General features: G+C 43.7%; 1 protein-coding gene across 1 annotated transcript in view; it reads right to left on the bottom strand.

Moving 5' to 3' along the window:
- Positions 1-23,858, bottom strand: part of LOC135551546 (protein unc-13 homolog C-like) — a 284,691-nt gene that overhangs the window by 229,061 nt on the left and 31,772 nt on the right. The window contains exon 2 of the mRNA XM_064982756.1: positions 12,227-16,592. Coding sequence (XP_064838828.1) covers positions 12,227-16,295 — 4,069 coding nt within the window. The 5' untranslated portion in view covers positions 16,296-16,592. The remainder of the gene's footprint in view (positions 1-12,226; positions 16,593-23,858) is intronic.

Below are 23,858 nucleotides of genomic sequence, written 5' to 3'. Positions count from 1 at the left end.
GTTACAAATATAAAGTGGATAATGTCTTGGTTGCACAGTTGAATAAATAGACTATAATACAACAGAGCATGGTCACAGAGGGCATTGATCCAAAGTCAGTGAAGCAGCTAGCCTGCTGCGAGCTAACAGTTTAACTAGGAGGCCTGGAAGCTAACCATTAACAAGAACTGACCCTCCCTTGCAAGCTAACAATACAGTATGACCAGCAGCTAGCCTTTTGCAGGCTAACAATACAGTATGACCAGCAGCTAGCCTTCTGTAGGCTAACAATACAGTATGACCAGCAGCTAGCCTTGATGCAGGCTAACAATACAGTATAACAAGCAGCTAGCCCTCTGAAAGCTAACAATACAGTATGCCCAGCAGCTAGCCTTCTGCAGGCTAACAATGCAGTATGACCAGCAGCTAGCTTTGATGCAGGCTAACAATACAGTATAACTAAATCAAATCAAATCAAATTTTATTTGTCACATACACATGGTTAACAGATGTTAATGCGAGTGTAGCGAAATGCTTGTGCTTCTAGTTCCGGCAATGCAGTAATAACCAACAAGTAATCTAACGAACAATTCCAAAACTACTGTCTTATACACAAGTGTAAGGGGATAAAGAATATGTACATAAAGATATATGAGTGAGTGATGGTACAGAGCAGCATAGGCAAGATACAGTAGATGGTATCGAGTACAGTATATACATATGAGATGAGTATGTAAACAAAGTGGCATAGTTAAAGTGGCTAGTGATACATGTATTACATAAAGATGCAGTAGATGATATAGAGTACAGTATATACGTATACATATGAGATGAATAATGTAGGGTATGAAAACATTATATTAGGTAGCATTGTTTAAAGTGGCTAGTGATATATTTTACATCATTTCCCATCAATTCCCATTATTAAAGTGGCTGGAGTTGTGTCAGTGTGTTGGCAGCAGCCATTCAATGTTAGTGGTTGCTGTTTAACAGTCTGATGGCCTTGAGATAGAAGCTGTTTTTCAGTCTCTCGGTCCCAGCTTTGATGCACCTGTACTGACCTCGCCTTCTGGATGATAGCGGGGTGAACAGGCAGTGGCTTGGGTGGTTGTTGTCCTTGATGATCTTTATGGCCTTCCTGTAACATCGGGTGGTGTAGGTGTCCTGGAGGGCAGGTAGTTTGCCCCCGGTGATGCGTTGTGCAGACCTCACTACCCTCTGGAGAGCCTTACTGTTGTGGGTGGACCAGTTGCCGTACCAGGCGGTGATACAGCCCGCCAGGATGCTCTCGATTGTGCATCTGTAGAAGTTTGTGAGTGCTTTAGGTGACAAGCCGAATTTCTTCAGCCTCCTGAGGTTGAAGAGGCGCTGCTGCGCCTTCTTCACGATGCTGTCTGTGTGGGTGGACCAATTCAGTTTGTCTGTGATGTGTATGCCGAGGAACTTAAAACTTACTACCCTTTCCACTACTGTTCCATCGATGTGGATAGGGGGGTGTTCCCTCTGCTGTTTCCTGAAGTCCACAATCATCTCCTTAGTTTTGTTGACGTTGAGTGTGAGGTTATTTTCCTGACACCACACTCCGAGGGCCCTCACCTCCTCCCTGTAGGCCGTCTCGTCGTTGTTTGTAATCAAGCCTACCACTGTTGTGTCGTCCGCAAACTTGATGATTGAGTTGGAGGCGTGCGTGGCCACGCAGTCGTGGGTGAACAGGGAGTACAGGAGAGGGCTCAGAACGCACCCTTGTGGGGCCCCAGTGTTGAGGATCAGCGGGGTGGAGGTGTTGTTACCTACCCTCACCACCTGGGGGCAGCCCGTCAGGAAGTCCAGTACCCAGTTGCACAGGGCGGGGTCGAGACCCAGGGTCTCGAGCTTGATGACGAGCTTGGAAGGTACTATGGTGTTAAATGCCGAGCTGTAGTCGATGAACAGCATTCTCACATAGGTATTCCTCTTGTCCAGATGGGTTAGGGCAGTGTGTAGTGTGGTTGAGATTGCATCGTCTGTGGACCTATTTCTAGGTCTAGGGTGTCAGGTAGGGTGGAGGTGATATGGTCCTTGACTAGTCTCTCAAAGCACTTCATGATGACGGACATGAGTGCTACGGGGCGGTAGTCGTTTAGCTCAGTTACCTTAGCTTTCTTGGGAACAGGAACAATGGTGGCCCTATTGAAGCATGTGGGAACAGCAGACTGGTATAGGGATTGATTGAATATGTCCGTAAACACACCAGCCAGCTGGTCTGCGCATGCTCTGAGGGCGCGGCTGGGGATGTCGTCTGGGCCTGCAGCCTTGCGAGGGTTAACACGTTTAAATGTTTTACTCACCTCAGCTGCAGTGAAGGAGAGTCCGCATGTTTTCATTGCAGGCTGTGTCAGTGGCACTGTATTGTCCACAAAGCTGGTAAAAAAGTTATTTAGTCTGCCTGGGAGCAAGACATCCTGGTCCGTGACTGGGCTGGTTTTCTTTTTGTAGTCCGTAATTGACTGTAGACCCTGCCACATACCTCTTGTGTCTGAGCCGTTGAATTGAGATTCTACTTTGTCTCTATACTGACGCTTAGCTTGTTTGATAGCCTTGCAGAGGGAATAGCTGCACTGTTTGTATTCGGTCATGTTTCCAGTCACCTTGCCCTGATTAAAAGCAGTGGTTCGCGCTTTCAGATTCACGCGAATGCTGCCATCAGTAGCTAGCCTTGATGCAGGCTAACAATACAGTATAACTAGCAGCTAGCCTTCTGCAGGCAAACAATATAACCAGAAGATAGCTTTCCTGGTAACAATACATAATGACCAGCAGCTAGCCTTCTGCAGGCTAACAATATAACCAGAAGATAGCTTTCCTGGTAACAATACATAATGACCAGCAGCTAGCCTTCTGCAGGCTAACAATATAACCAGAAGCTAGCCGTCTTCAGGCTAACAATATAACCAGAAGCTAGCCGTCTTCAGGCTAACAATATAACCAGAAGCTAGCCGGCTTCAGGCTAGTAATATAATCAGGTGCTGAAGCGCTTCCCATTAGGAGCCTTATGTTTTGGCCAAATTCTCCATCCCACACCCGCACAATTCCAGTCATAGATTTAAAGGCATTGGATTGGTTTAAAAATTGGCTGGAGGGAGTCCATGATGGGAAGTGTGCAATTCAACACTTCGGAATAGTCTTCTGCAGGCTGACAATATAACCAGGTAGGCCTACTTACCCTTCCTACCAGGGTCTGTGAGGCTGGGCCTCAATACCAACACATAAATAATTAGAAAAAGTAACAGCGAGAGGGGTGAGAGGGGGGAACGAGAATAGTAGAGGAAGAGAGAGAAGGGAGCGAGGGGAGAGAAAGAGAGAGGAGGGAAGTGAGAGAGAGGAAGAGAAATAAGAGAAAGAAAAGAAGTAGAGAAGAGAGTCATCTCATGACTCATCACACATTCTCACACTGATGACATTTAACATAATAATGATATTACAGAAACCATGATAAAGCACTGAAACAGACTCAGTGCACCAATGCATTAGTTATCACTGGCGTAGCGGACAATACCTTGTGGGACCTCCCACACAAGGCAGGAGGTCCCACAAGCTCTGGGGACCATTGCACCTGTCATCAATGTCATTTTGACAGTAACCGTCTAAAAATTAATTCATCAACTTTTTAATTTCCATATGTACTAGGAAGCTATGTGTTTGTTTCTTGGGCTTCAGGAATGTGACTGAAAAAGTGCCTCAGGCCTTGAAAAGAAAGCATTTAACTGACTGCAAGTATAAGGGGACATCGGTGAACAAATGTTGTGGTCAAGGCTACTACGATGCCAGTGTAATGAGTGGAGCTTACTCAGGTGTTCAAAAGCTCACTTCAGACCGACAGCCTAATGCTTCCTAGTAGTTCTTTATGAGTTTTAGCTTAGAAAACAATCTCTCCGCAGTAGTAACAGTTACAGGGAGAGTAAAAACAGCATGATTGCCAGTTTACATCAGGTAAACTGCAGGGGGAGTGGTCCTTCAAATACAGCAGTTCTGCAACAGCTTTAATTGAGCCTCTCATTATCCTTAATTGCTGGCCTCAACACGTTACGAAAAGAGATTTACTGCGTAAGAAGCTCTGGGGACAGGTAATCTGGATACTGGACAGTCAATAAATTGCCAGTTGCAAACAAATTATCATCTTTAGCAGACAACAGTTCTTGAGGGCTTGAGCAAAAAAAAGCGGTTTTCGCTTTCATTCATACTGCATTTGAGTTGTGGGGTTTCAATATCAACAGTCCCTTATCTCTGGTATATCTTGGCATGCATCATTCAAGACTAAGTTTAAATTGTGTGCAACACAATGGAAATGCAGAATAATGGAAAATGTCTCAGGAAAGACTGTCTAGGTTGGCAATACTCTGTATGGCAAACAGTCCACTACCTGGACTTACAGGTAAAAACATTTGCACACAAATAAGGAGGACTTCAGGAGATCAGGGGAGTGTTTCAAGTTGGATTTCATATGATTTAATTTAATTTAATTTACCTTGAATATTGCAGCCCATTGGTGTAGGCTATTAGCCAGACAAAAGTTCACCAATAAATAGTGGCTGAATTTATCCTCAAGTCGACTTATTTTTCCTCATTGTTCTTCATTGGTTATTTTATGTGTAATTTGTATAAAATATTTTGTATAAATAGCAGCTAAATATGGTATTTAGCGATAGACAGTACACGGCATAAGGAAACAATCCCTAGTAAGCTAGTGTTGTGAGGGTAATTGACTGTATTATTTGGCAATAATAGGCTGGTTTTACACACAACTACTTTCTATCCAAGCTGGGAGAAAGCGCGAGGACGGCTCATGTCCTGCAGGTTCAAGTAGCATATACAGGTTAGTTATATTGGTAGCTGATTAGTATGCTGAGGCATCGCACATTTATCTTATAATCTGAAAATTAGAATTTCCAACTTTAATTACTGAGCAAGTAATTACATTATTTCCACCAGCCAGCAGTCTAAAAATGGCAGCATTGCGATACCATGCGACAACATGCATAACTTTGTGAAATGTTAGGTTTAACATGAGAAAATGAGGGGGGGGGGCAACTCCGATCTTGCAGGGGGTCCAGAGAAACTGTGTTATGCCAGTGCTAGTTATGGACAGTATTCTAGTACGCCCTGTCAGTCTGAATGCTTGTAGGATCTGTGGAGTGGTCGTACATGGTAGAAGTAGTGGCTATGTCCATAAATCTGTAGCTACTAGAAATTCAAGTGGGTGCTGCCCAGAATCAGTGGTATCCCATAGGCTGCAGCACTCAAACTCTCTGCATCATGTAACACCATCACTAAAGGAGTCCAATTGCATTTGGGATGCTTCCTCTTGTGTTGTGGCTGTGGCAGAGAGAGACTGGGAGACGGACTCAAAGCCTCAGCCATTTCCAGTGAGAGAGAAAGACAGAGTCAAAGCTATACAGCCATTTTCCGGGAAGGGAGAGAGAGGGACTCAGAACTACAGCCATTCTCAAGGAGGGAGGAAGACGCTCCACGTTAGCTGAGAATCTCTGTTGATAATCCCTCCCACAGCCTAAACCACTGGAACGTCTGCTGCCAGGGACAGACTGGGACCAGAAATCCAAACATACCAGGCAATTTTTACCTTGAGGCCCCCATTATTAGCCAAATAATAATAATTCTGCGCATAAAAACCCAATTTAGCCCGGCCAACTTGGCTATAGATGGATCGGCCCATCTAGCATTTGCCTGACTGTCCTATGGCTAGTTAATTTCTGACTACTGCAGATCTGGAGCCAGGGCAGAGCCACAGAGCCAGTCAACTGAGAGTATTGGTATTTGAACTGCAATCTAGGCCCAGAGTTAGTAGGACCCCATCACAACAATTAACATAACAACACAACTCCCTCTCTATTGCTTTCCTTTTTAATGTCACTTTATTTGCATCTTTTATATATAGACACTTATAGAATGTAGCACAGTGTGCCAGGACCAGGGTCTGCCTTTCTCTGCCTCTCCCAGGAGAAACCATCCGCAGCCAACAGTGGCAGCAGTAGTAGTAGAAAGAGGCTACAGTACACTACCATACAAAACTCATATAAATATTTTAAGCAAGGCTGACCTGGTTAGAGAATGCCCTTGGGAGCCCAAATTAGCATCTCAATACAGTAATGGCAGCTGTAACACTAACACCAACAATAGCAGTGTTAGTAGCAATAGCTGTAGCTGTAAGCAGCTGTAGCTGTATTCATGCATGTACAGTATAGTCGTAGCTGTAGAAATAAAAATAGATTAGGCTCTAGCAATTGCTAAATACATTTGAATTACCAATAGAAATAGATGTAGCAATGACAATATAACTAGAAACAGAATTAGCAATAGCAATAGAATAAAGAATAGCAAAATAACTAGCAATGACAAAATAACAAGTAATAACAACAGCAGCAGCATTAGCTGTAGCTGTAGCCATATCTGAACTGGGTAAAATACAAGTGTCTAATACTTTACAATGCTTGAAGTGTGTTTGTTTTAGCTTGCCTGGTAATGAAACTAATTACCAAGGAATAGTGCCCAAGTGCAACGTACGCCCCTCTGCTTAAAGATCAAGTCTTTGAAAATATGTACTGTATGTATTTATATTTAATATAATATCTATAATAAAGGGGTATGTTGTGTCCTACATACCTTTCATAATATACAGTGCCTTGCGAAAGTATTCGGCCCCCTTGAACTTTGCGACCTTTTGCCACATTTCAGGCTTCAAACATAAAGATATAAAACTGTATTTTTTGTGAAGAATCAACAACAAGTGGGTCACAATCATGAAGTGGAACGACATTTATTGGATATTTCAAACTTTTTTAACAAATCAAAAACTGAAAAATTGGGCGTGCAAAATTATTCAGCCCCTTTACTTTCAGTGCAGCAAACTCTCTCCAGAAGTTCAGTGAGGATCTCTGAATGATCCAATGTTGACCTAAATGACTAATGATGATAAATACAATCCACCTGTGTGTAATCAAGTCGCCGTATAAATGCACCTGCACTGTGATAGTCTCAGAGGTCTGTTAAAAGCGCAGAGAGCATCATGAAGAACAAGGAACACACCAGGCAGGTCTGAGATACTGTTGTGAAGAAGTTTAAAGCCGGATTTGGATACAAAAAGATTTCCCAAGCTTTAAACATCCCAAGGAGCACTGTGCAAGCGATAATATTGAAATGGAAGGAGTATCAGACCACTGCAAATCTACCAAGACCTGGCCGTCCCTCTAAACTTTCAGCTCATACAAGGAGAAGACTGATCAGAGATGCAGCCAAGAGGCCCATGATCACTCTGGATGAACTGCAGAGATCTACAGCTGAGGTGGGAGACTCTGTCCATAGGACAACAATCAGTCGTATATTGCACAAATCTGGCCTTTATGGAAGAGTGGCAAGAAGAAAGCCATTTCTTAAAGATATCCATATCCATTGTTTAAAGTTTGCCACAAGCCACCTGGGAGACACACCAAACATGTGGAAGAAGGTGCTCTGGTCAGATGAAACCAAAATTGAACTTTTTGGCAACAATGCAAAACATTTTGTTTGGCGTAAAAGCAACACAGCTCATCACCCTGAACACACCATCCCCACTGTCAAACATGGTGGTGGTAGCATCATGGTTTGGGCCTGCTTTTCTTCAGCAGGGACAGGGAAGATGGTTAAAATTGATGGGAAGATGGATGGAGCCAAATACAGGACCATTCTGAAAGAAAACCTGATGGAGTCTGCAAAAGACCTGAGACTGGGACGGAGATTTGTCTTCCAACAAGACAATGATCCAAAACATAAAGCAAAATCTACAATGGAATGGTTCAAAAACAAACATATCCAGGTGTTAGAATGGCCAAGTCAAAGTCCAGACCTGAATCCAATCGAGAATCTGTGAAAAGAACTGAAAACTGCTGTTCACAAATGCTCTCCATCCAACCTCACTGAGCTCGCGCTGTTTTGCAAGGAGGAATGGTAAAAAATTTCAGTCTTTCGATGTGCAAAACTGATAGAGACATACCCCAAGCGACTTACAGCTGTAATCGCACCAAAAGGTGGCGCTACAAAGTATTAACTTAAGGGGGCTGAATAATCTTGTACGCCCAATTTTTCAGTTTTTGATTTGTTAAAAAAGTTTGAAATATCCAATAAATGTCCTTCCACTTCATGATTGTGTCCCACTTGTTGTTGATTCTTCACAAAAAAATACAGTTTTATATCTTTATGTTTGAACCCTGAAATGTAGCAAAAGGTCGCAAGGCACTGTATAGGTGTGAGTATGCTGTATCCATTAGCCTATACTGTATATTTCATTTAGTGTGAGTTTGTTTCCAATATACTGTGTACATGATCTACTGCTGTAACTGTGAATGCGTGTGTGTGTGTGTGTGTGTGTGTGTGTGTGCGTGCGTGCGTGCGTGCGTGTGTGTGTGCGTATGCCTTGCTGTGAGTGTAGCCGTGCACTACAGCTGCTACCACATGTAGGTCAAGAGCTTGTTCAATTAAACAAAAGACAGGCCCCGCCATCGCTCTGATTTAAAAACCTTTCTTCATTCCACTTAAAACAGTTCATTGTTTGCTTCACTAAATGTCACGCCCTATTCTGTGTTTTCTTTATTATGTTGGTTAGGCTAGGGTGTGACATGGGTGATTTATGTGTCTTGTTTTGTCTAGGGGTTTTGTAGTCTATGGGGTTGTGTTCAGTTGAGTGTTCTAGGTAAGTCTATGGTTGCCTGGAGTGGTTCTCAATCAGAGGCAGGTGTTTATCGTTGTCTCTGATTGGGAACCATATTTAGGCAGCCATATTCTTTAGGTATCGTGTGGGTGATTGTTCCTGTCTCTGTGTTTTGCACCAGTTAGGACTGGTTTGGTTTTTCCACGTTTTCTTATTTTGTATAGTTTTCACGTTTTCATCTTTCATTAAAGATGTTTATAAATAACCACGCTGCATTTTGGTCCTCCTCTCCTTCCCAGGAAGAAAACCGTTACACTAAATCAATAATAACCACTTATACAGACCGAGAAATCATTTTTCTTTGGCCTTTTTGTTTGTCTGATTAAGCTTGCGGTTTTGTCTGCAAACCTGAGCTACAGAAAAAAGCATTATTCCAGTAAGTTTAATCAGATTCATTAAATCATTTTTTTGAGGTGTATCAAAACAAATCTAATATTCACTTTAATCAAAATGAGCATTTTTAAGCAAAATAATAATATAATTTCAGCAGGTTTCATGAGATTCCAGCCATAGTCGAAGGTATACCGGTTGATTCATGTAGCAGATCCCAAAGGGGAAATGTAATAGCAGAGCAATAAGACAAATCATATTTTGACATGATCAAACTCTTAAAAGTGTGTCAATGTTCCACTAAAACATTGACGGAATTCACAAGAATAGACCTAGTTCACTAAATGAAAGGGTAATGTGGAGAATAGACCTAGTTCACTAAATGGAAAGGGTAATGTGGAAAATAGACCTAGTTCACTAAATGGAAAGGGTAATGTGGTGAATAGACCTAGTTCACTAAATGAAAGGGTAAAATGGAGAATAGACCTAGTTCACTAAATGGAAAGGGTAATGTGGAAAATAGACCTAGTTCACTAAATGGAAAGGGCAATGTGGTGAATAGACCTTGTTCACTAAATGGAAATGGTAATGTGGAGAATAGACCTAGTTCACTAAATGGAAAGGGTAATGTGGAGAATAGACCTAGTTCACTAAATGGAAAGGGTAATGTGGAGAATAGACCAAGTTCACTAAATGGATAGGGTAATGTGGAGAATAGACCGCGTTCACTAAATGGAAAGGGTAATGTGGAGAATAGACCTAGTTCACAAAATGGAAAGGGTACTGTGAAGAATAGACCTAGTTCACTAAATGGAGAGGGTAATGTGGAGAATAGACCTAGTTCACTAAATGGAAAGGGTAATGTGGAGAATAGACCTAGTTCACAAAATGGAAAAGGTAATGTGAAGAATATACCTAGTTCACTAAATGGAGAGGGTAATGTGGAGAATAGACCTAGTTCACTAAATTGAAAGGGTAATGTGGGGAATAAGCCTTGTTCACTAAATGGAAAGGGTAATGTGGAGAATAGACCTAGTTCACTAAATTGAAAGGGTAATGTGGAGAATAAGCCTTGTTCACTAAATGGAAAGGGTAATGTGGAGAATAGACCTAGTTCACTAAATGGAAAAGGTAATGTGAAGAATATACCTAGTTCACTAAATGGAGAGGGTAATGTGGAGAATAGACCTAGTTCACTAAATGGAAAGGGTAATGTGGAGAATAGACCAAGTTCACTAAATGGATAGGGTAATGTGGAGAATAGACCGCGTTCACTAAATGGAAAGGGTAATGTGGAGAATAGACCTAGTTCACAAAATGGAAAGGGTACTGTGAAGAATAGACCTAGTTCACTAAATGGAGAGGGTAATGTGGAGAATAGACCTAGTTCACTAAATGGAAAGGGTAATGTGGAGAATAAGCCTTGTTCACTAAATGGAAAGGGTAATGTGGAGAATAGACCTAGTTCACTAAATGGAAAGGGTAATGTGGAGAATAGACCGCGTTCACTAAATGGAAAGGGTAATGTGGAGAATAGACCTAGTTCACAAAATGGAAAAGGTAATGTGAAGAATATACCTAGTTCACTAAATGGAGAGGGTAATGTGGAGAATAGACATAGTTCACTAAATTGAAAGGGTAATGTGGAGAATAAGCCTTGTTCACTAAATGGAAAGGGTAATGTGGAGAATAGACCTAGTTCACTAAATTGAAAGGGTAATGTGGAGAATAAGCCTTGTTCACTAAATGGAAAGGGTAATGTGGAGAATAGACCTAGTTCACTAAATGGAAAGGGTAATGTGGAGAATAGACCTAGTTCACTAAATGGAAAGGGTAATGTGGGAAATAGACCGCATTCACTAAATGGAAAGGGTAATGTGGAGAATAGACCTAGTTCACAAAATGGAAAAGGTAATGTGAAGAATATACCTAGTTCACTAAATGGAGAGGGTAATGTGGAGAATAGACCTAGTTCACTAAATTGAAAGGGTAATGTGGAGAATAAGCCTTGTTCACTAAATGGAAAGGGTAATGTGGAGAATAGACCTAGTTCACTAAATTGAAAGGGTAATGTGGAGAATAAGCCTTGTTCACTAAATGGAAAGGGTAATGTGGAGAATAGACCTAGTTCACTAAATGGAAAGGGTAATGTGGCTCCGGGCATGGTAAACACACACCACTTGAATTTGAGGTACAGTTTTAAGTTAATATTTCTAAGCTGTCAGAAACAGTGAGTTCTTTTGCTTTCATTGTCTGAATATCCCTGATGGTCTATGGTAATGGGTGGAATCCATGTTGTTCGAGTCTGCGCTAATCTGATTGCATTGTTCCCTGGAACATGGGTGTTGTACCGTTTTAGAACCATAAAATGTTCATGAGGAAGAGACATACTCACTAAAAATCAGACAACTCTCCAACTGAAAAAAAGCCGCTTGTATTCTAAAATAAAAATCCATCAGTTTAAGTCAGCTGTAAAGTGCTGCACCACGAGGATGATGTTATACATACCTCTAACCCTGACACTTACATTGCCCACCTTCAAAGAAAACAGTCGTCCCTTCATATTAGCATCAAGCACAAAATCAATGACTAATTCCAGAAGATGCCAGGAGCAAATCAAACAGTCAAAGTCAACCTAAAAGTCTCTGAAATCCCAACACCGGTGGAACAGATGCTGGAGGTTTCCAGGAGCTCATACATATTCCACTACAGGCCTCAGTCTGATCCTCAAGGATTCTCTACCAAAGACATGTTCAACTGACACCAATCATTCCACATCTCCGATAAATGTCTGTGTTCAAATGTCATGGATCAAAGTCAGATAGTACACAAACATATCTATTTTATAGTGCATACTTTACATGCTACTGTACTGTTAACTGTATGATACATACCATAATTTGAAACTTATGACCTGAACTGAGTAAAAATTTCTGCTCTACACTGGTACAATGCCAACGATGAGTAAAGAGAGAAGACAAAGTGTAGCAGCCTTGTCCCAGATCGGTTTGTGCTGTCTTTCCAGATCCAATGGTCACACTTGGCATGACAACTACCATAGCAGTTGGTTATAACAGTGCAAACCAGATCAAGTTTAATGTGTAGTAAAGTGTAGTAAAGTGAAGTAAAGTGTAGTGTAGTAAAGTGAAGTAAAATGTAGTAAAGAGAAGGTGTAGCTACCTCCAGCCAGGATCTGCTGCTGCAGCTCATCCATCTGCTTCCTGTAGGCCCTCAGTGCAGCCTCCTTAAACGTGGGACGGATTCGCTTTTTGGGCGGAGCCTCTGCAGGCATCTCCTCCTTCTCCGGAATGTTTTTGTTCTCATCCTCTAGGTTTTCCGTCCTCTCCGACACAGACACTTCGGAGGCCTCCTCCATCTCATCCCCCTCTTCCATGTCCTCCATTAACTCCTCTTCTTCCTCCTCCTCCTCTTCTTCCTCCTCGTCAGGCTCCTCCACCTCGACATACTCCACCATGGCCTCGTACTCTGCTGTGTCCTCTGCCGTGTCCCCTGTCATGGCATCATCAACGTAATCCTCACTGTACTCCTCGTCGTAATGCTCGTCCAGACTACAGTCATACTCCAGAACGACTGCAGCCTCCTGGGTGGCCTCAACTTCATCAGAGTCCTCGTAATCCTGGGTGGTAGCCTCATAGTCCTCAGAGACATAATCCTGAGAGGCATCAGGATCATAATCCAGTATGGGCTCCTCAAACTCCTCTGTCTCTTCTGTGTCATTGGCATTGGACCGGTTCTCCAGGTTGGCCAGGACCTGCTCCATCACCCCAACATAGGCAGTCTCATTGTCCACCAGCTGGTCACCAGCGGTAGCCTCATCTTCATCTTCAGCCTTGTAGACGAAGGAATCGGTGTAGACGTCCGAGTCGATGGTGGTGCTGGAGTCGTTGGCCGTGGAGGTGGACAGTGTGCAGAAGCGGCCCATGAAGGAGCCTGAGTCTGGGGGTGGCTCTGGGGGAGCGGCACTAGGTGGAGGGCCTGACTTCCACACCACCTCCAGGGCTGATTTTGCCTTCTTCAGGGTGGAGCCGAACCCAAAACTGAAGGATGGAGCTTTGTCGGTGAGGTCGATGCTGAGGCGGCTGCTCCAGGACTTGGGCACCTCCTCTACAACTTTCTCGGACCGGATCTCGCTCTGGCTACGGTACATGGTGGATGACTTGGTCTGGCTTGGTTGGAAGCTGTGTTTGACATCAAGCTCAGGGAATGTTTGGGTGGATAGTTCAGGGGCTTCTTTAGCTGCCATTTTAGGAAGTGTGTTAGATGCCCCTTTAGGAACCATTTTGGGTGTCTCTTTTGTAAAAGTTTTAGAAGTGTCTTTGGGAGGTGTTTTCACAGCCTCTTTTGGACTTGTTTTAGGAGTGTCTTTGGGAAGTATTTTCACAGCCTCTTTTGGACTTGTTTTGGGAGTGTCTTTCGGACTTGTTTTGGGAGTTTCTTCTGGGCTTGTTTTGGGAGTGTCTTTCAGAGGTGTTTTAGGAGCCTCTGTATGAATAGCTTTAACAATTTCTTTAGGAGGTGTTTTAACATTCTCTTTAGGAATCATTTTGGCTGTTTCTCTTAGTTTAATAGTTTTAGCAGCTTCTTCAGCAATTGATTTAGCAACCTCTTTTGCCGGTTTAGAAGTCACTTTATAAATAGTGTTAGAAACCTCTTTAGGAATAGTTTTAGCAACCTCTTTAGGAATAGTTTTAGCAACCACTTTAGGTGTTTTGGCAACCTCTTTAGGAATAATTTTAGCAACCTCTTTAGGAATAGTTTTAGCAACCTCTTTAGGAATAGTCTTAGCAATCTCTTTAGGAACAGTTTTAGCTAACTCTTTAGGAATAGTCTTAGCAATCTCTTTAGGAACAGTTTTAGCTAACTCTTTAGGAGGTGTTTTAGCTTTAGGAGCTGCTTTAGAAGTTTCTTTAGGAAGTGTTTTAGCAATCTCTTTAGCTGTAGGCTTATGGACAGGTGGTGTTACAACAGGTTCTTTCGCTACGATAGGGGCTGTATAAAGAGTAGTGGGGGGAGCACTACCCAGCCGGGCACTTTCTAGTTGGGTGATCTCCAGTGGGGCAGTGTCCAAGAGGGTGCTTTCCACCATATCCAACATGAAAGTTTCCTCCCCTTCAAATGCCAGGTCCACCTCCTGACACTTGGTGATATTCTCAGGGAAGCCAGGGATGGCAGCTGGGTCAAAGGGGCTGCTGACCTCAGACACCAGGTTCTGCTCTGTGGAAGCGTCCAGCCCAGAGTCTGCTCCCTGCTCCAGGTGAGGCCAGTCCTTCCATGGGGAGAGGTCTCCCTGCAGAGACAGCTGTGAGCCGCTGTAATGGCTCCTATCCCCAGACATGCAGATCAGCCCATTGCTCACCCCACTGTCGATGGTCTCAGTGGTCTCGGCCTCGTTGGGCTCAGCGTACGGAGGGTTCTCCTGGCTGAGGGTCTGGCTGGCATACCATGATGACGCCATGTCCTCCTGCTTCCTCTGCCACAGCTCCTGGTCTGAGGAGGATAGTAGAGAGCTGCCATTGGGCCGGCTGAAGTACTGGCTCTCTGAGAAGTCTTCAGAGTAGGACTGGCAGAGCTTGGAGCAGTCAGACTCGGAGCGGCTGAGCTTGGGGGTGGAGTAGTCGCTCTGAGAAAGCCAGCCGGGGGTGAGGTCACCATAGTAGGGCTTGGAGGCTTTGTCAGACTCATCATAGGAGTCATCAGCGTAGTGAACTGAGGCAGAGTAGCCTGCCTCATCCGCAGACCGGCTACCGTGCTCATGGTGACCGTGCCTCTTTTTATCTGCTTTATGTTTGTGAACGGGCTTAGACACCACCATTGCATATTTGTTCCTGTTTAGTTCGTCTAGCTCCTTGTCACTGTCCATAGAGTCCCAGTCATCACTCTCAGCTTTGTCCTTGGCTGAGACCTTAATGTCCATGCTCTCGTAGGTTTGAGAAGAGGACATTTCTCCTTTATCTTTCTTTTCCTTCACATCATGAGTCGTTAAGCTATCAGTGGATACAGATATACCAGTCCCCTTCAGTTTGTAGCATTTTTTCAAAACTAAATCTCTATCTGAGGGGGTTGAGAATATTACAATAATAGGCCTAGGTTTTGCATTGGAACATTCTCTTTGTTGCCCTAACCGATGGGCTAGCTCTATTTTAAGTGTTTTATGTGCTTCAGCAAATCCCATTTTGTCCTTTAGAATGTGATAGATGAGACTCTCAGTTTTCTCCAGCTTCTCCTCAGGGACGTTTATGAACCTCAGGCTGGCCTTGTTGGCCTGGTGGCTGACCTGCTTGATGTAGTCGTGGATGTCTCGCGTCTCTCTCCGGGACTGGACAAAGCCAGTACGCAGTTGTTCGATCTCTGTCTGCACCACCTCCACACTGGAGGAGATCTCGTCGATGGAGTTCTTCAGGGCATTGACGTGTCCCCTGAGCTCTGAAAGCTCTGTCTCAATCTGGCTGATGCCCTGCAGCTCCTTAAAGATCATTTCCATCACATCCTGGGTTTGGTTGATGCAGCCTGTAGAGCTGGAGCCGGCTTCTAAGGCAGAGGTCGATTTCTGCTGCCTCCCAGCCCGGTCCAGGGACTTGCTTCGGATACCCAGGGTCTTCCTCCAGTTGCTCACCTCGGAGTCCGAAGACACGCACTCCTGACTCTTTTTCCATTTCCTCAGCTTGCGTAGCGCTCCAAGTCGGAGAGTGTGCAGACTGGAGCGCTCCACCCTCTCACCCTCTGAGCTGCCATCGGAGGGCGCCAGACTAATGAGGCTCTTCCTGTTCCGTCTCACTGGCATGGTGTGAGATTTCTGCTCATCGAATCTACGCACAGGTTTGGCCTCGCTTAGTGAGTCAGAGTATTCGCTATTGATGGAGAGGATCTCCTGGAAGATACTCTCATTATTGTTCAGCAGAAGAGTGTTTTTCGGGAGTCCGTTCGCTATCGCTACACGGTAACTGAAAGTCGGTGAGAGAGATGAGCAGTCGTTTTTTCCGTCGTCTAATTCAAGAGAGATGTTACGCGCCGAAGAGCATTTGCTGATATTTTTCACTGTGGTTTTCAGAGTGGTGGAGAGTGTCGGCGTCAGGTTACCTTGGTCACGCAAATTAGTGGTGGTCAATTTGGGCTCTTTATTGTCGCTACTCTCTTTCTTCTTTGTGGAATTCGCCAATTTCTTTGTAAACATTCCTTTGCAAATCTTCACGATGTAAGATGATAGGGTCTGGAGCAGGGCAGAAACCATGGAAGGCAATGCTTTGAGAGACGTCTATTAAAGATGCAGTGGAGCAGCTCTGCTCGGACTGAGGACCCAGCGGTGGAGGAGCCAGCAGTGAAGGAGCCAGCGGTGGTGTTGGTGGAGTTGGTGGAGGAGGGGGAGGAGGAGGAGGGACGGTGGAGGGAGCGTCAACCCCCGGGAGGACACAACTCTGACAGGCCTGCGTAGATGAGCTTGTGTCAAAACTCCAACTCTGTATATCCGAGTGATGGACGGGAATCACTGTGAAATCCACTAGCTCTCCACAGGACCAGATGCATTGCTCTGCAAAAAGAGAGAAACAATAGGAACTGTTAGTAAAGGCATAGAAGAAAGATACTGTAGCATATAGATACCATAACAGAGATACTCTAGCACAGATACTATAACACATTGGAACTATAGAAAAGATGTACTATCGCACATACATCATTTAGCACAGTGATACTCTAGCACACAGACACTCCAGCAAACACAGATATACTAGTACACAGATATACTAGAACACAGAAATACTAGCACACAGATATACTAGCATACAGAGATACTAGCACACAGATATACTAGTCACAGATATACTAGCACACAGATATGCAAGCACACAGAGATACTAGCACACAGATATACTAGCACACAGAGATACTAGCACACACTAGCAGACATATATACTAGCACACAGATATACTAGCACACAGATATACTAGCACACAGAAATACTAGCACACATATATACTAGCATACAGAGATACTAGCACACAGAGATACTAGCACACAGATATACTAGCACACAGATATACTAGCACACAGAGATACTAGCAGACACATATACTAGCACACAGATACACTAGCATACAGAGATACTAGCAGACATAGATACTAGCACACAGATATACTAGCACACAGATATGCAAGCACACAGAGATACTAGCACACAGATATACTAGCACGCAGAGATACTAGCACACACTAGCAGATATATATACTAGCACACAGATATACTAGCACACAGATATACTAGCACACAGAAATACTAGCACACATATATACTAGCATACAGAGATACTAGCACACAGATATGCTAGGACACAGATATACTAGCACACAGAGATACGAGCATACAGAGATACTAGCACACAAATATGCTAGGACACAGATACTTTATCATCAGATATTAAAGCACACAGAGATATTAGGATTGCACAAAGCAAGAAAACAGCAATGCTCTTATCATGAAGAAGGATTAATCTGATGTCATTGAGGTGAAACCCTGCACAGTGAGCCACACACACAAATCCATAATATCTACAGTTTCACACTGGGAAAATCGTCACAGGCTCACTGTGGACCGTCAAAGACTGTAGTAGGATGGGATTCACACAATCCACAACCAATGGGTATGCTTGATTTAATTTGAGTAAAATAAAGTAAGAGGCCCATATATCACAATTAAAATAGATTTAAGTGAACTGTCCACAATTAGAATCTTCTGCTAGTGCTTATATGGTGTGTGTGTGTGTGTGTGTGTGTGTGTGTGTGTGTGTGTGTGTGTGTGTGTGTGTGTGTGTGTGTGTGTGTGTGTTCTGTTGTGTAGTTTTGTGTATATGTCTGCATACATGCGTGTATGTGCGTGAATGCATATCTTGCGTGTGTGTTTGCGTGAATGTGTATGTGTATGTGTGTGTGTATGTGTGTGTGTATGGATTTCTCACTGTCAATAGAGCCAATGGCCACATTTATATGCATCCTTTTTACAGCAGGAGGCAGGCTATAATTACTGAAGTAGTTAAAATGCTCTGATACACCACCACACACACACACACACCACACACACCACACACACACATACACATCATAATGCTCCAACACACAATGTCCCCACATACTGCTGTGGAGGCCCGGCTCTCTTGCTCTCCGGAGGTAAATACACAATTACACTCTAACCATGCTAACTAGCTATATTTTATTCATCTCAAATTAGAGACTCAGTGAAATGAGTGGGTCTGAACCCAGTGACTGGGTCTAGATAGTACTGAGTATGCATGGTTTTAATGTGTTCGATATAGTAACGTCATTACTCCCTGACCCAGATCAGTCCTGGTATCTCTACCAGGGCAGACTGAGATATGTTCTGTTTCTGACCTATTACACACCATGCCCCCAGAGGTTGGTGCTTTCTATTCTGGCTCACACAGATAGCTATTATAGAAAGGTATGGGGGAAATATTGTACATATTATCATTATTATGATTTACATTATGAGAGTTGATCATTGAAGTAATATGTTTTTTTATTGCCATAGGGCTCTAAGGCAGAAGTAGAGCACGACATTCATTGAAATAACAGGGCTGAGGGCTTTAGCTAATAGTAGTGCAATACTAAGGGAATAAGGGAATAGTGTGCCAATTCAGATTTATTCAGAACTGTGGGATTAGGTGCCCTGACTGAGCAACACAGGGATGAACCCCAAAGCCTCTCTCTCTCTCTGGATGGTATTCTGATATTAGATCCATGCGCTTATCTGGAGTTTTCACTTAAGTCTCCCATTGTCCCACATCAACGCATGCCTTACACGAAGGTCCAAATTGTGCAGGCTTATCTCAATCCCGAATCAAGCCCCCCGTGATTGGCTACCTGTGAATGGCTGGCGAGGGGTGGCTGGATCTGATTGGCTAGCTGTGAGCTGCTAGCAAGGAGTGGCTGGATTCGATTGGTTGGGTGCGATTGGCTAGTTGTGAGCGGCTAGCTGTGAGCGAGCAGCTATGAATTTCTAGATGTGATTGGCTAGCTGTGAGATGGTGGTTGTGATTGACTGTCAATGGCCAGGATAGGCAGCCAGTGAGAGGGGACTGTTGTGGAGCTTAAGCCGGCAGCTGCTCCACATCAGTTAAGGGGTTTAACCACTGATGCATTCATGGTCTTATGACCGCAGAGACAGACTCTCTCTCTCTCACACACTCTCTCTCACTCACTCACACACACACACACACACACACACACACACACACACACACACACACACACACACACACACACACACACACACAACAATGCTCACGTGAAATGGGCTGTGAAACATAGCATCAGCCTTTACTGCTGGGCTGTGACTGTGAGCCAGTAGGTCTAACGACATGGGCTGGGTCACTTGGCATCAACAACAGACCATTTTGCATTCAACAGGCGTGCTACTTTATATGGTGATAGCTAGGAGATTATTTCAGATGTTACTTTCACAATGTGCTTTTCAATGTGTACTGAAGAAAAATATAAAAACAACATGTAAAGTGTTGGTCCCATGTTTCATGAGAGAGGATGGCTTTCACTTCAGCAGTGATAAATTCATGAACTTCTTTGAGGAAAAGATCATGATTTTTATTAAGCAAATTACGGACTCCTCTTTAAATCTGCGTATTCCTTCAAAGCTCAGTTGTCCTGAGTCTGCACAACTCTGCCATTACCTAGGATCAAGAGAGATGCTCAAGTGTTTTAGTACTATATCTCTTGACACAATGATGAAAATAATCATGGCCTCTAAACCTTCAAGCTGCATACTGGACCCTATTCCAACTAAACTACTGAAAGAGCTGCTTCCTGTGCTTGGCCCTCCTATGTTGAACATAATAAACGGCTCTCTATCCACCGGATGTGTACCAAACTCACTAAAAATGCCAGTAATAAAGCCTCTCTTGACAAAGCCAAACCTTGACCCAGAAAATATAAAAAACTATCGGCCTATATCGAATCTTCCATTCCTCTCAAAAATTTTAGAAAAGGCTGTTGCACAGCAACTCACTGCCTTCCTGAAGACAAACAATGTATATGAAATGCTTCAGTCTGGTTTTAGACCCCATCATAGCACTGAGACTGCACTTGTAAAGGTGGTAAATGACCTTTTAATGGCATCAGACCGAGGATCTGCATCTGTCCTCGTGCTCCTAGACCTTAGTGCTGCTTTTGATACCATCGATCACCACATTCTTTTGGAGAGATTGGAAACACAAATTTGTCTACACGGACAAGTTCTGGCCTGGTTTAGATCTTATCTGTCAGAAAGATATCAGTTTGTCTCTGTGAATGGTTTGTCCTCTGACAAATCAACTGAAACTTCGGTGTTCCTCAAGGTTCTGTTTTAGGACCACTATTGTTTTCACTATATATTTTACCTCTTGGGGATGTCATTCGAAAACATAATGTTAACTTTCACTGCTATGCGGATGACACACAGCTGTACATTTCAATGAAACATGGTGAAGCCCCAAAATTGCCCTCGCTAGAAGCATGTGTTTCAGACATAAGGAAGTGGATGGCTGTAAACTTTCTACTTTAAAACCCGAACAAAACAGAGATGCTTGTTCTAGGTCCCAAGAAACAAAGAGGTCTTCTGTTGAATCTGATAATTAATCTTAATGGTTGTACAGTCGTCTCAAATAAAACTGCGAAGGACCTCGGCGTTACTCTGGGCCCTGATCTCTCTTTTGAAGAACATATCAAGACCATTTCAATGACAGCTTTTTCCCATCTACGTAACATTGCAAAAATCAGAAACTTTCTGTCCAAAAATGATGCAGAAAAATTAATCCATGCTTTTATCACTTCTAGGTTAGACTACTGCAATGCTCTACTTTCCGGCTACCCGGATAAAGCACTAAATAAACATCAGTTAGTGCTAAATACGGCTGCTAGAATCCTGACTAGAACCAACAAATTTGATCATATTACTCCAGTGCTAGCCTGCCTAAACTGGCTTCCTGTTAAGGAGAGGGCTGATTTCAAGGTTTTACTGCTATCTCTCTGATTTGGTCCTGCCGTACATACCTACACGTACGCTACGGTCACAAGACGCAGGCCTCCTAATTGTCCCTAGAACTCGGTCTCAACCTTTAAGTCTTTACTGAAGACTCATCTCTTCAGTGGGTCATATGATTGAGTGTAGTCTGGCCCAGGAGTGGGAAGGTGAACGGAAAGTCTCTGGAGCAACGAACCGCCCTTGCTGTCTCTACCTGGCTAGTTCCCCTCTTTCCACTGGGATTCTCTGCCTCTAACCCTATTACAGGGGCTGAGTCACTGGCTTACTGGGGCTCTTTCATACCGTCCCTGGGAGAGGTGCGTCACCAGAGTGGGTTGAGTCACTGATGTGATCTTCCTGTCTGGGTTGGCGCTCCCCCCCCCTTGGGTTGTGCCATGGCGGAGATCTTTGTGGGCTATACTCGGCCTTGTCTCAGGATGGTAAGTTGCTGGTTGAAGATATCCCTCTAGTGGTGTGGGGGCTGTGATTTGGCAAAGTGGGTGGGGTTATATCCTTCCTGTTTGGCCCTGTCCGGGGGTGTCCTCGGATGGAGCCACAGTGTCTCCTGACCCCTCCTGTCTCAGCCTCCAGTATTTATGCTGCAGTAGTTTATGTGTCGGGGGGCTAGGGTCAGTTTGTTATATCTGGAGTACTTCTCCTGTCCTATTCGGTGTCCTGTGTGAATTTAAGTGTGCTCTCTCTAATTCTCTCTTTCTCTCTTTCTTTCTCTCTCTCGGAGGACCTGAGCCCTAGGACCATGCCTCAGGACTACCTGACATGATGACTCCTTGCTGTCCCCAGTCCACCTGGCCGTGCTGCTGCTCCAGTTTCAACTGTTCTGCCTTATTATTATTGGACCATGCTGGTCATTTATGAACATTTGAACATCTTGGCCATGTTCTGTTATAATCTCCACCCGGCACAGCCAGAAGGGGACTGGCCACCTCACATAACCTGGTTCCTCTCTAGGTTTCTTCCTAGGTTTTGGCCTTTCTAGGGAGTTTTTTCCTAGCTAACCCTGCTTCTACACCTGCATTGCTTGCTGTTTGGGGTTTTAGAATGGGTTTCTGTACAGCACTTTGAGATATCAGCTGAGGTACGAAAGGCTATATAAATAAATTTGATTTGACTTGATTTGATGAGCTGAAATAAAAGATCCCAGAAACGTTCTATACACACAAAAATCTAGTGAGCATTTCTCTTTTGCCAGATAATCCATTCACCTGACAAGTGTGGCATATCAAGAAGCTGATTATACATTACACAGGTGCACCTTGTGCTGGGGACAATTAAAGGCCAATCTAAATTTTGTCACACAATACAATGCCACAGATGTCTCAAGTTTTGAGGGGGCGTGCAATTGGCATACTGACTGCAGGAATGTCCACCAGAGCTGTTGCCAGATAATTGAATGTTAAGTTCTCTACCATAAGCCGACTTCAACAACGTTGTATAGAATTTGGCAGTATGTCCAACGGACAACGTGTAACCACGCCAGACCAGGACCTCCACATCCGTCTTCTTCTCCTGCGAGATTATATGTGACCAGCCACCCAGACAGCTGATGAAACTGTTGATTTGCACAACCGAAGAATTTCTGCACAAACTGCTCATCTGCGTGCTCGTCGTCCTCAGCAGGGTCTTGACCTGACTGCAGTTTGGCTTTGTAACTGACTTCACTGGACAAATGCTCACCTTCGATGGCCACTGGCACAACTGCATTTTATAGATGGCAATTCGAATGCACAGAGATACTGTGACGAGATCCTGAGGCCCACTGCCGCCGCAATCACCTCATGTTTCAGCATGATAATGCACAGCTCCATGTCGCAAGGATCTGTACACAATTCCTGGAAGCTGAAATGTCCCAGTTCTCCCATGGCCTGCATACTCACCAGACATGTCACCACCATTTGAGCATGTTTGGGTTGCTCTGGATCGACGTGTATGACAGCTTGTTCCAGTTTCTGCCAATATCCAGCAACTTCGCATAGCCATTGAAGAGGAGTGGGACAATATTCCAATGGTCACAATCAAGAGCCTGATCAACTCTATGTGAAGGACATGAGGAAAATGGTGGTCACACCAGATACTGACTGGTTTTCTGATCCAAGCCCCAACTTTCTTTTTAAGGTATCGGTGACCAACAGATGCATATCTGTATTCCTTATTAGGGCCTAATAATTAATTTATATTGACTGATTTACTTATATGAACTGTAATTGTTGAATGTTTCGTTTACATTCTTTTCAGTGTATTTAGTAACGTAAGGAGCTAAAAAGCCTGGTGTAGGGATTAAGTCCCTGTAGAATTAACATATAATCTCCATGCAAAGTCTCATTAGGCTACAAATACATCCCACATATTGCACATATGAATCCTTGCAACATTTTGTTTCCCCATTTAGTAAAATGTTGGGGACATGACATACTTCTAGTTGTATAGTCAATATAAGTGTTGGTATTACAAAGCCACAGCCTGCAACTAGAACCTCAGAAAGTGTCATCCCTAATATAATATAAAGGGAAACAACTGTCATTACAGGTGTGTACTAAGATTCTTTACAGGTTGTGTCCCAAATAGCACCTATTCCCTATATACTGTAGTGTGCACTACTTTTAATTAGAGCCCTATGGTACACTAAATAGGGTATAGGGTGCCATTTTGGATACACACACAGTGCTGAGCTGTGACTGATTGACACTGCTCGTTCTCCAATGTAATGTGACTGTAATGCAATTGTCTTCTCTGAGAGGTCAGGGTTCTCC

Source organism: Oncorhynchus masou, chromosome 1 (genome assembly GCF_036934945.1).
Source record: "Oncorhynchus masou masou isolate Uvic2021 chromosome 1, UVic_Omas_1.1, whole genome shotgun sequence".
NCBI lineage: Eukaryota > Metazoa > Chordata > Actinopteri > Salmoniformes > Salmonidae > Oncorhynchus > Oncorhynchus masou.
The sequence above is the reverse complement of the archived record's forward strand: the minus strand, read 5'-3'. Positions and strand labels throughout refer to the sequence as shown.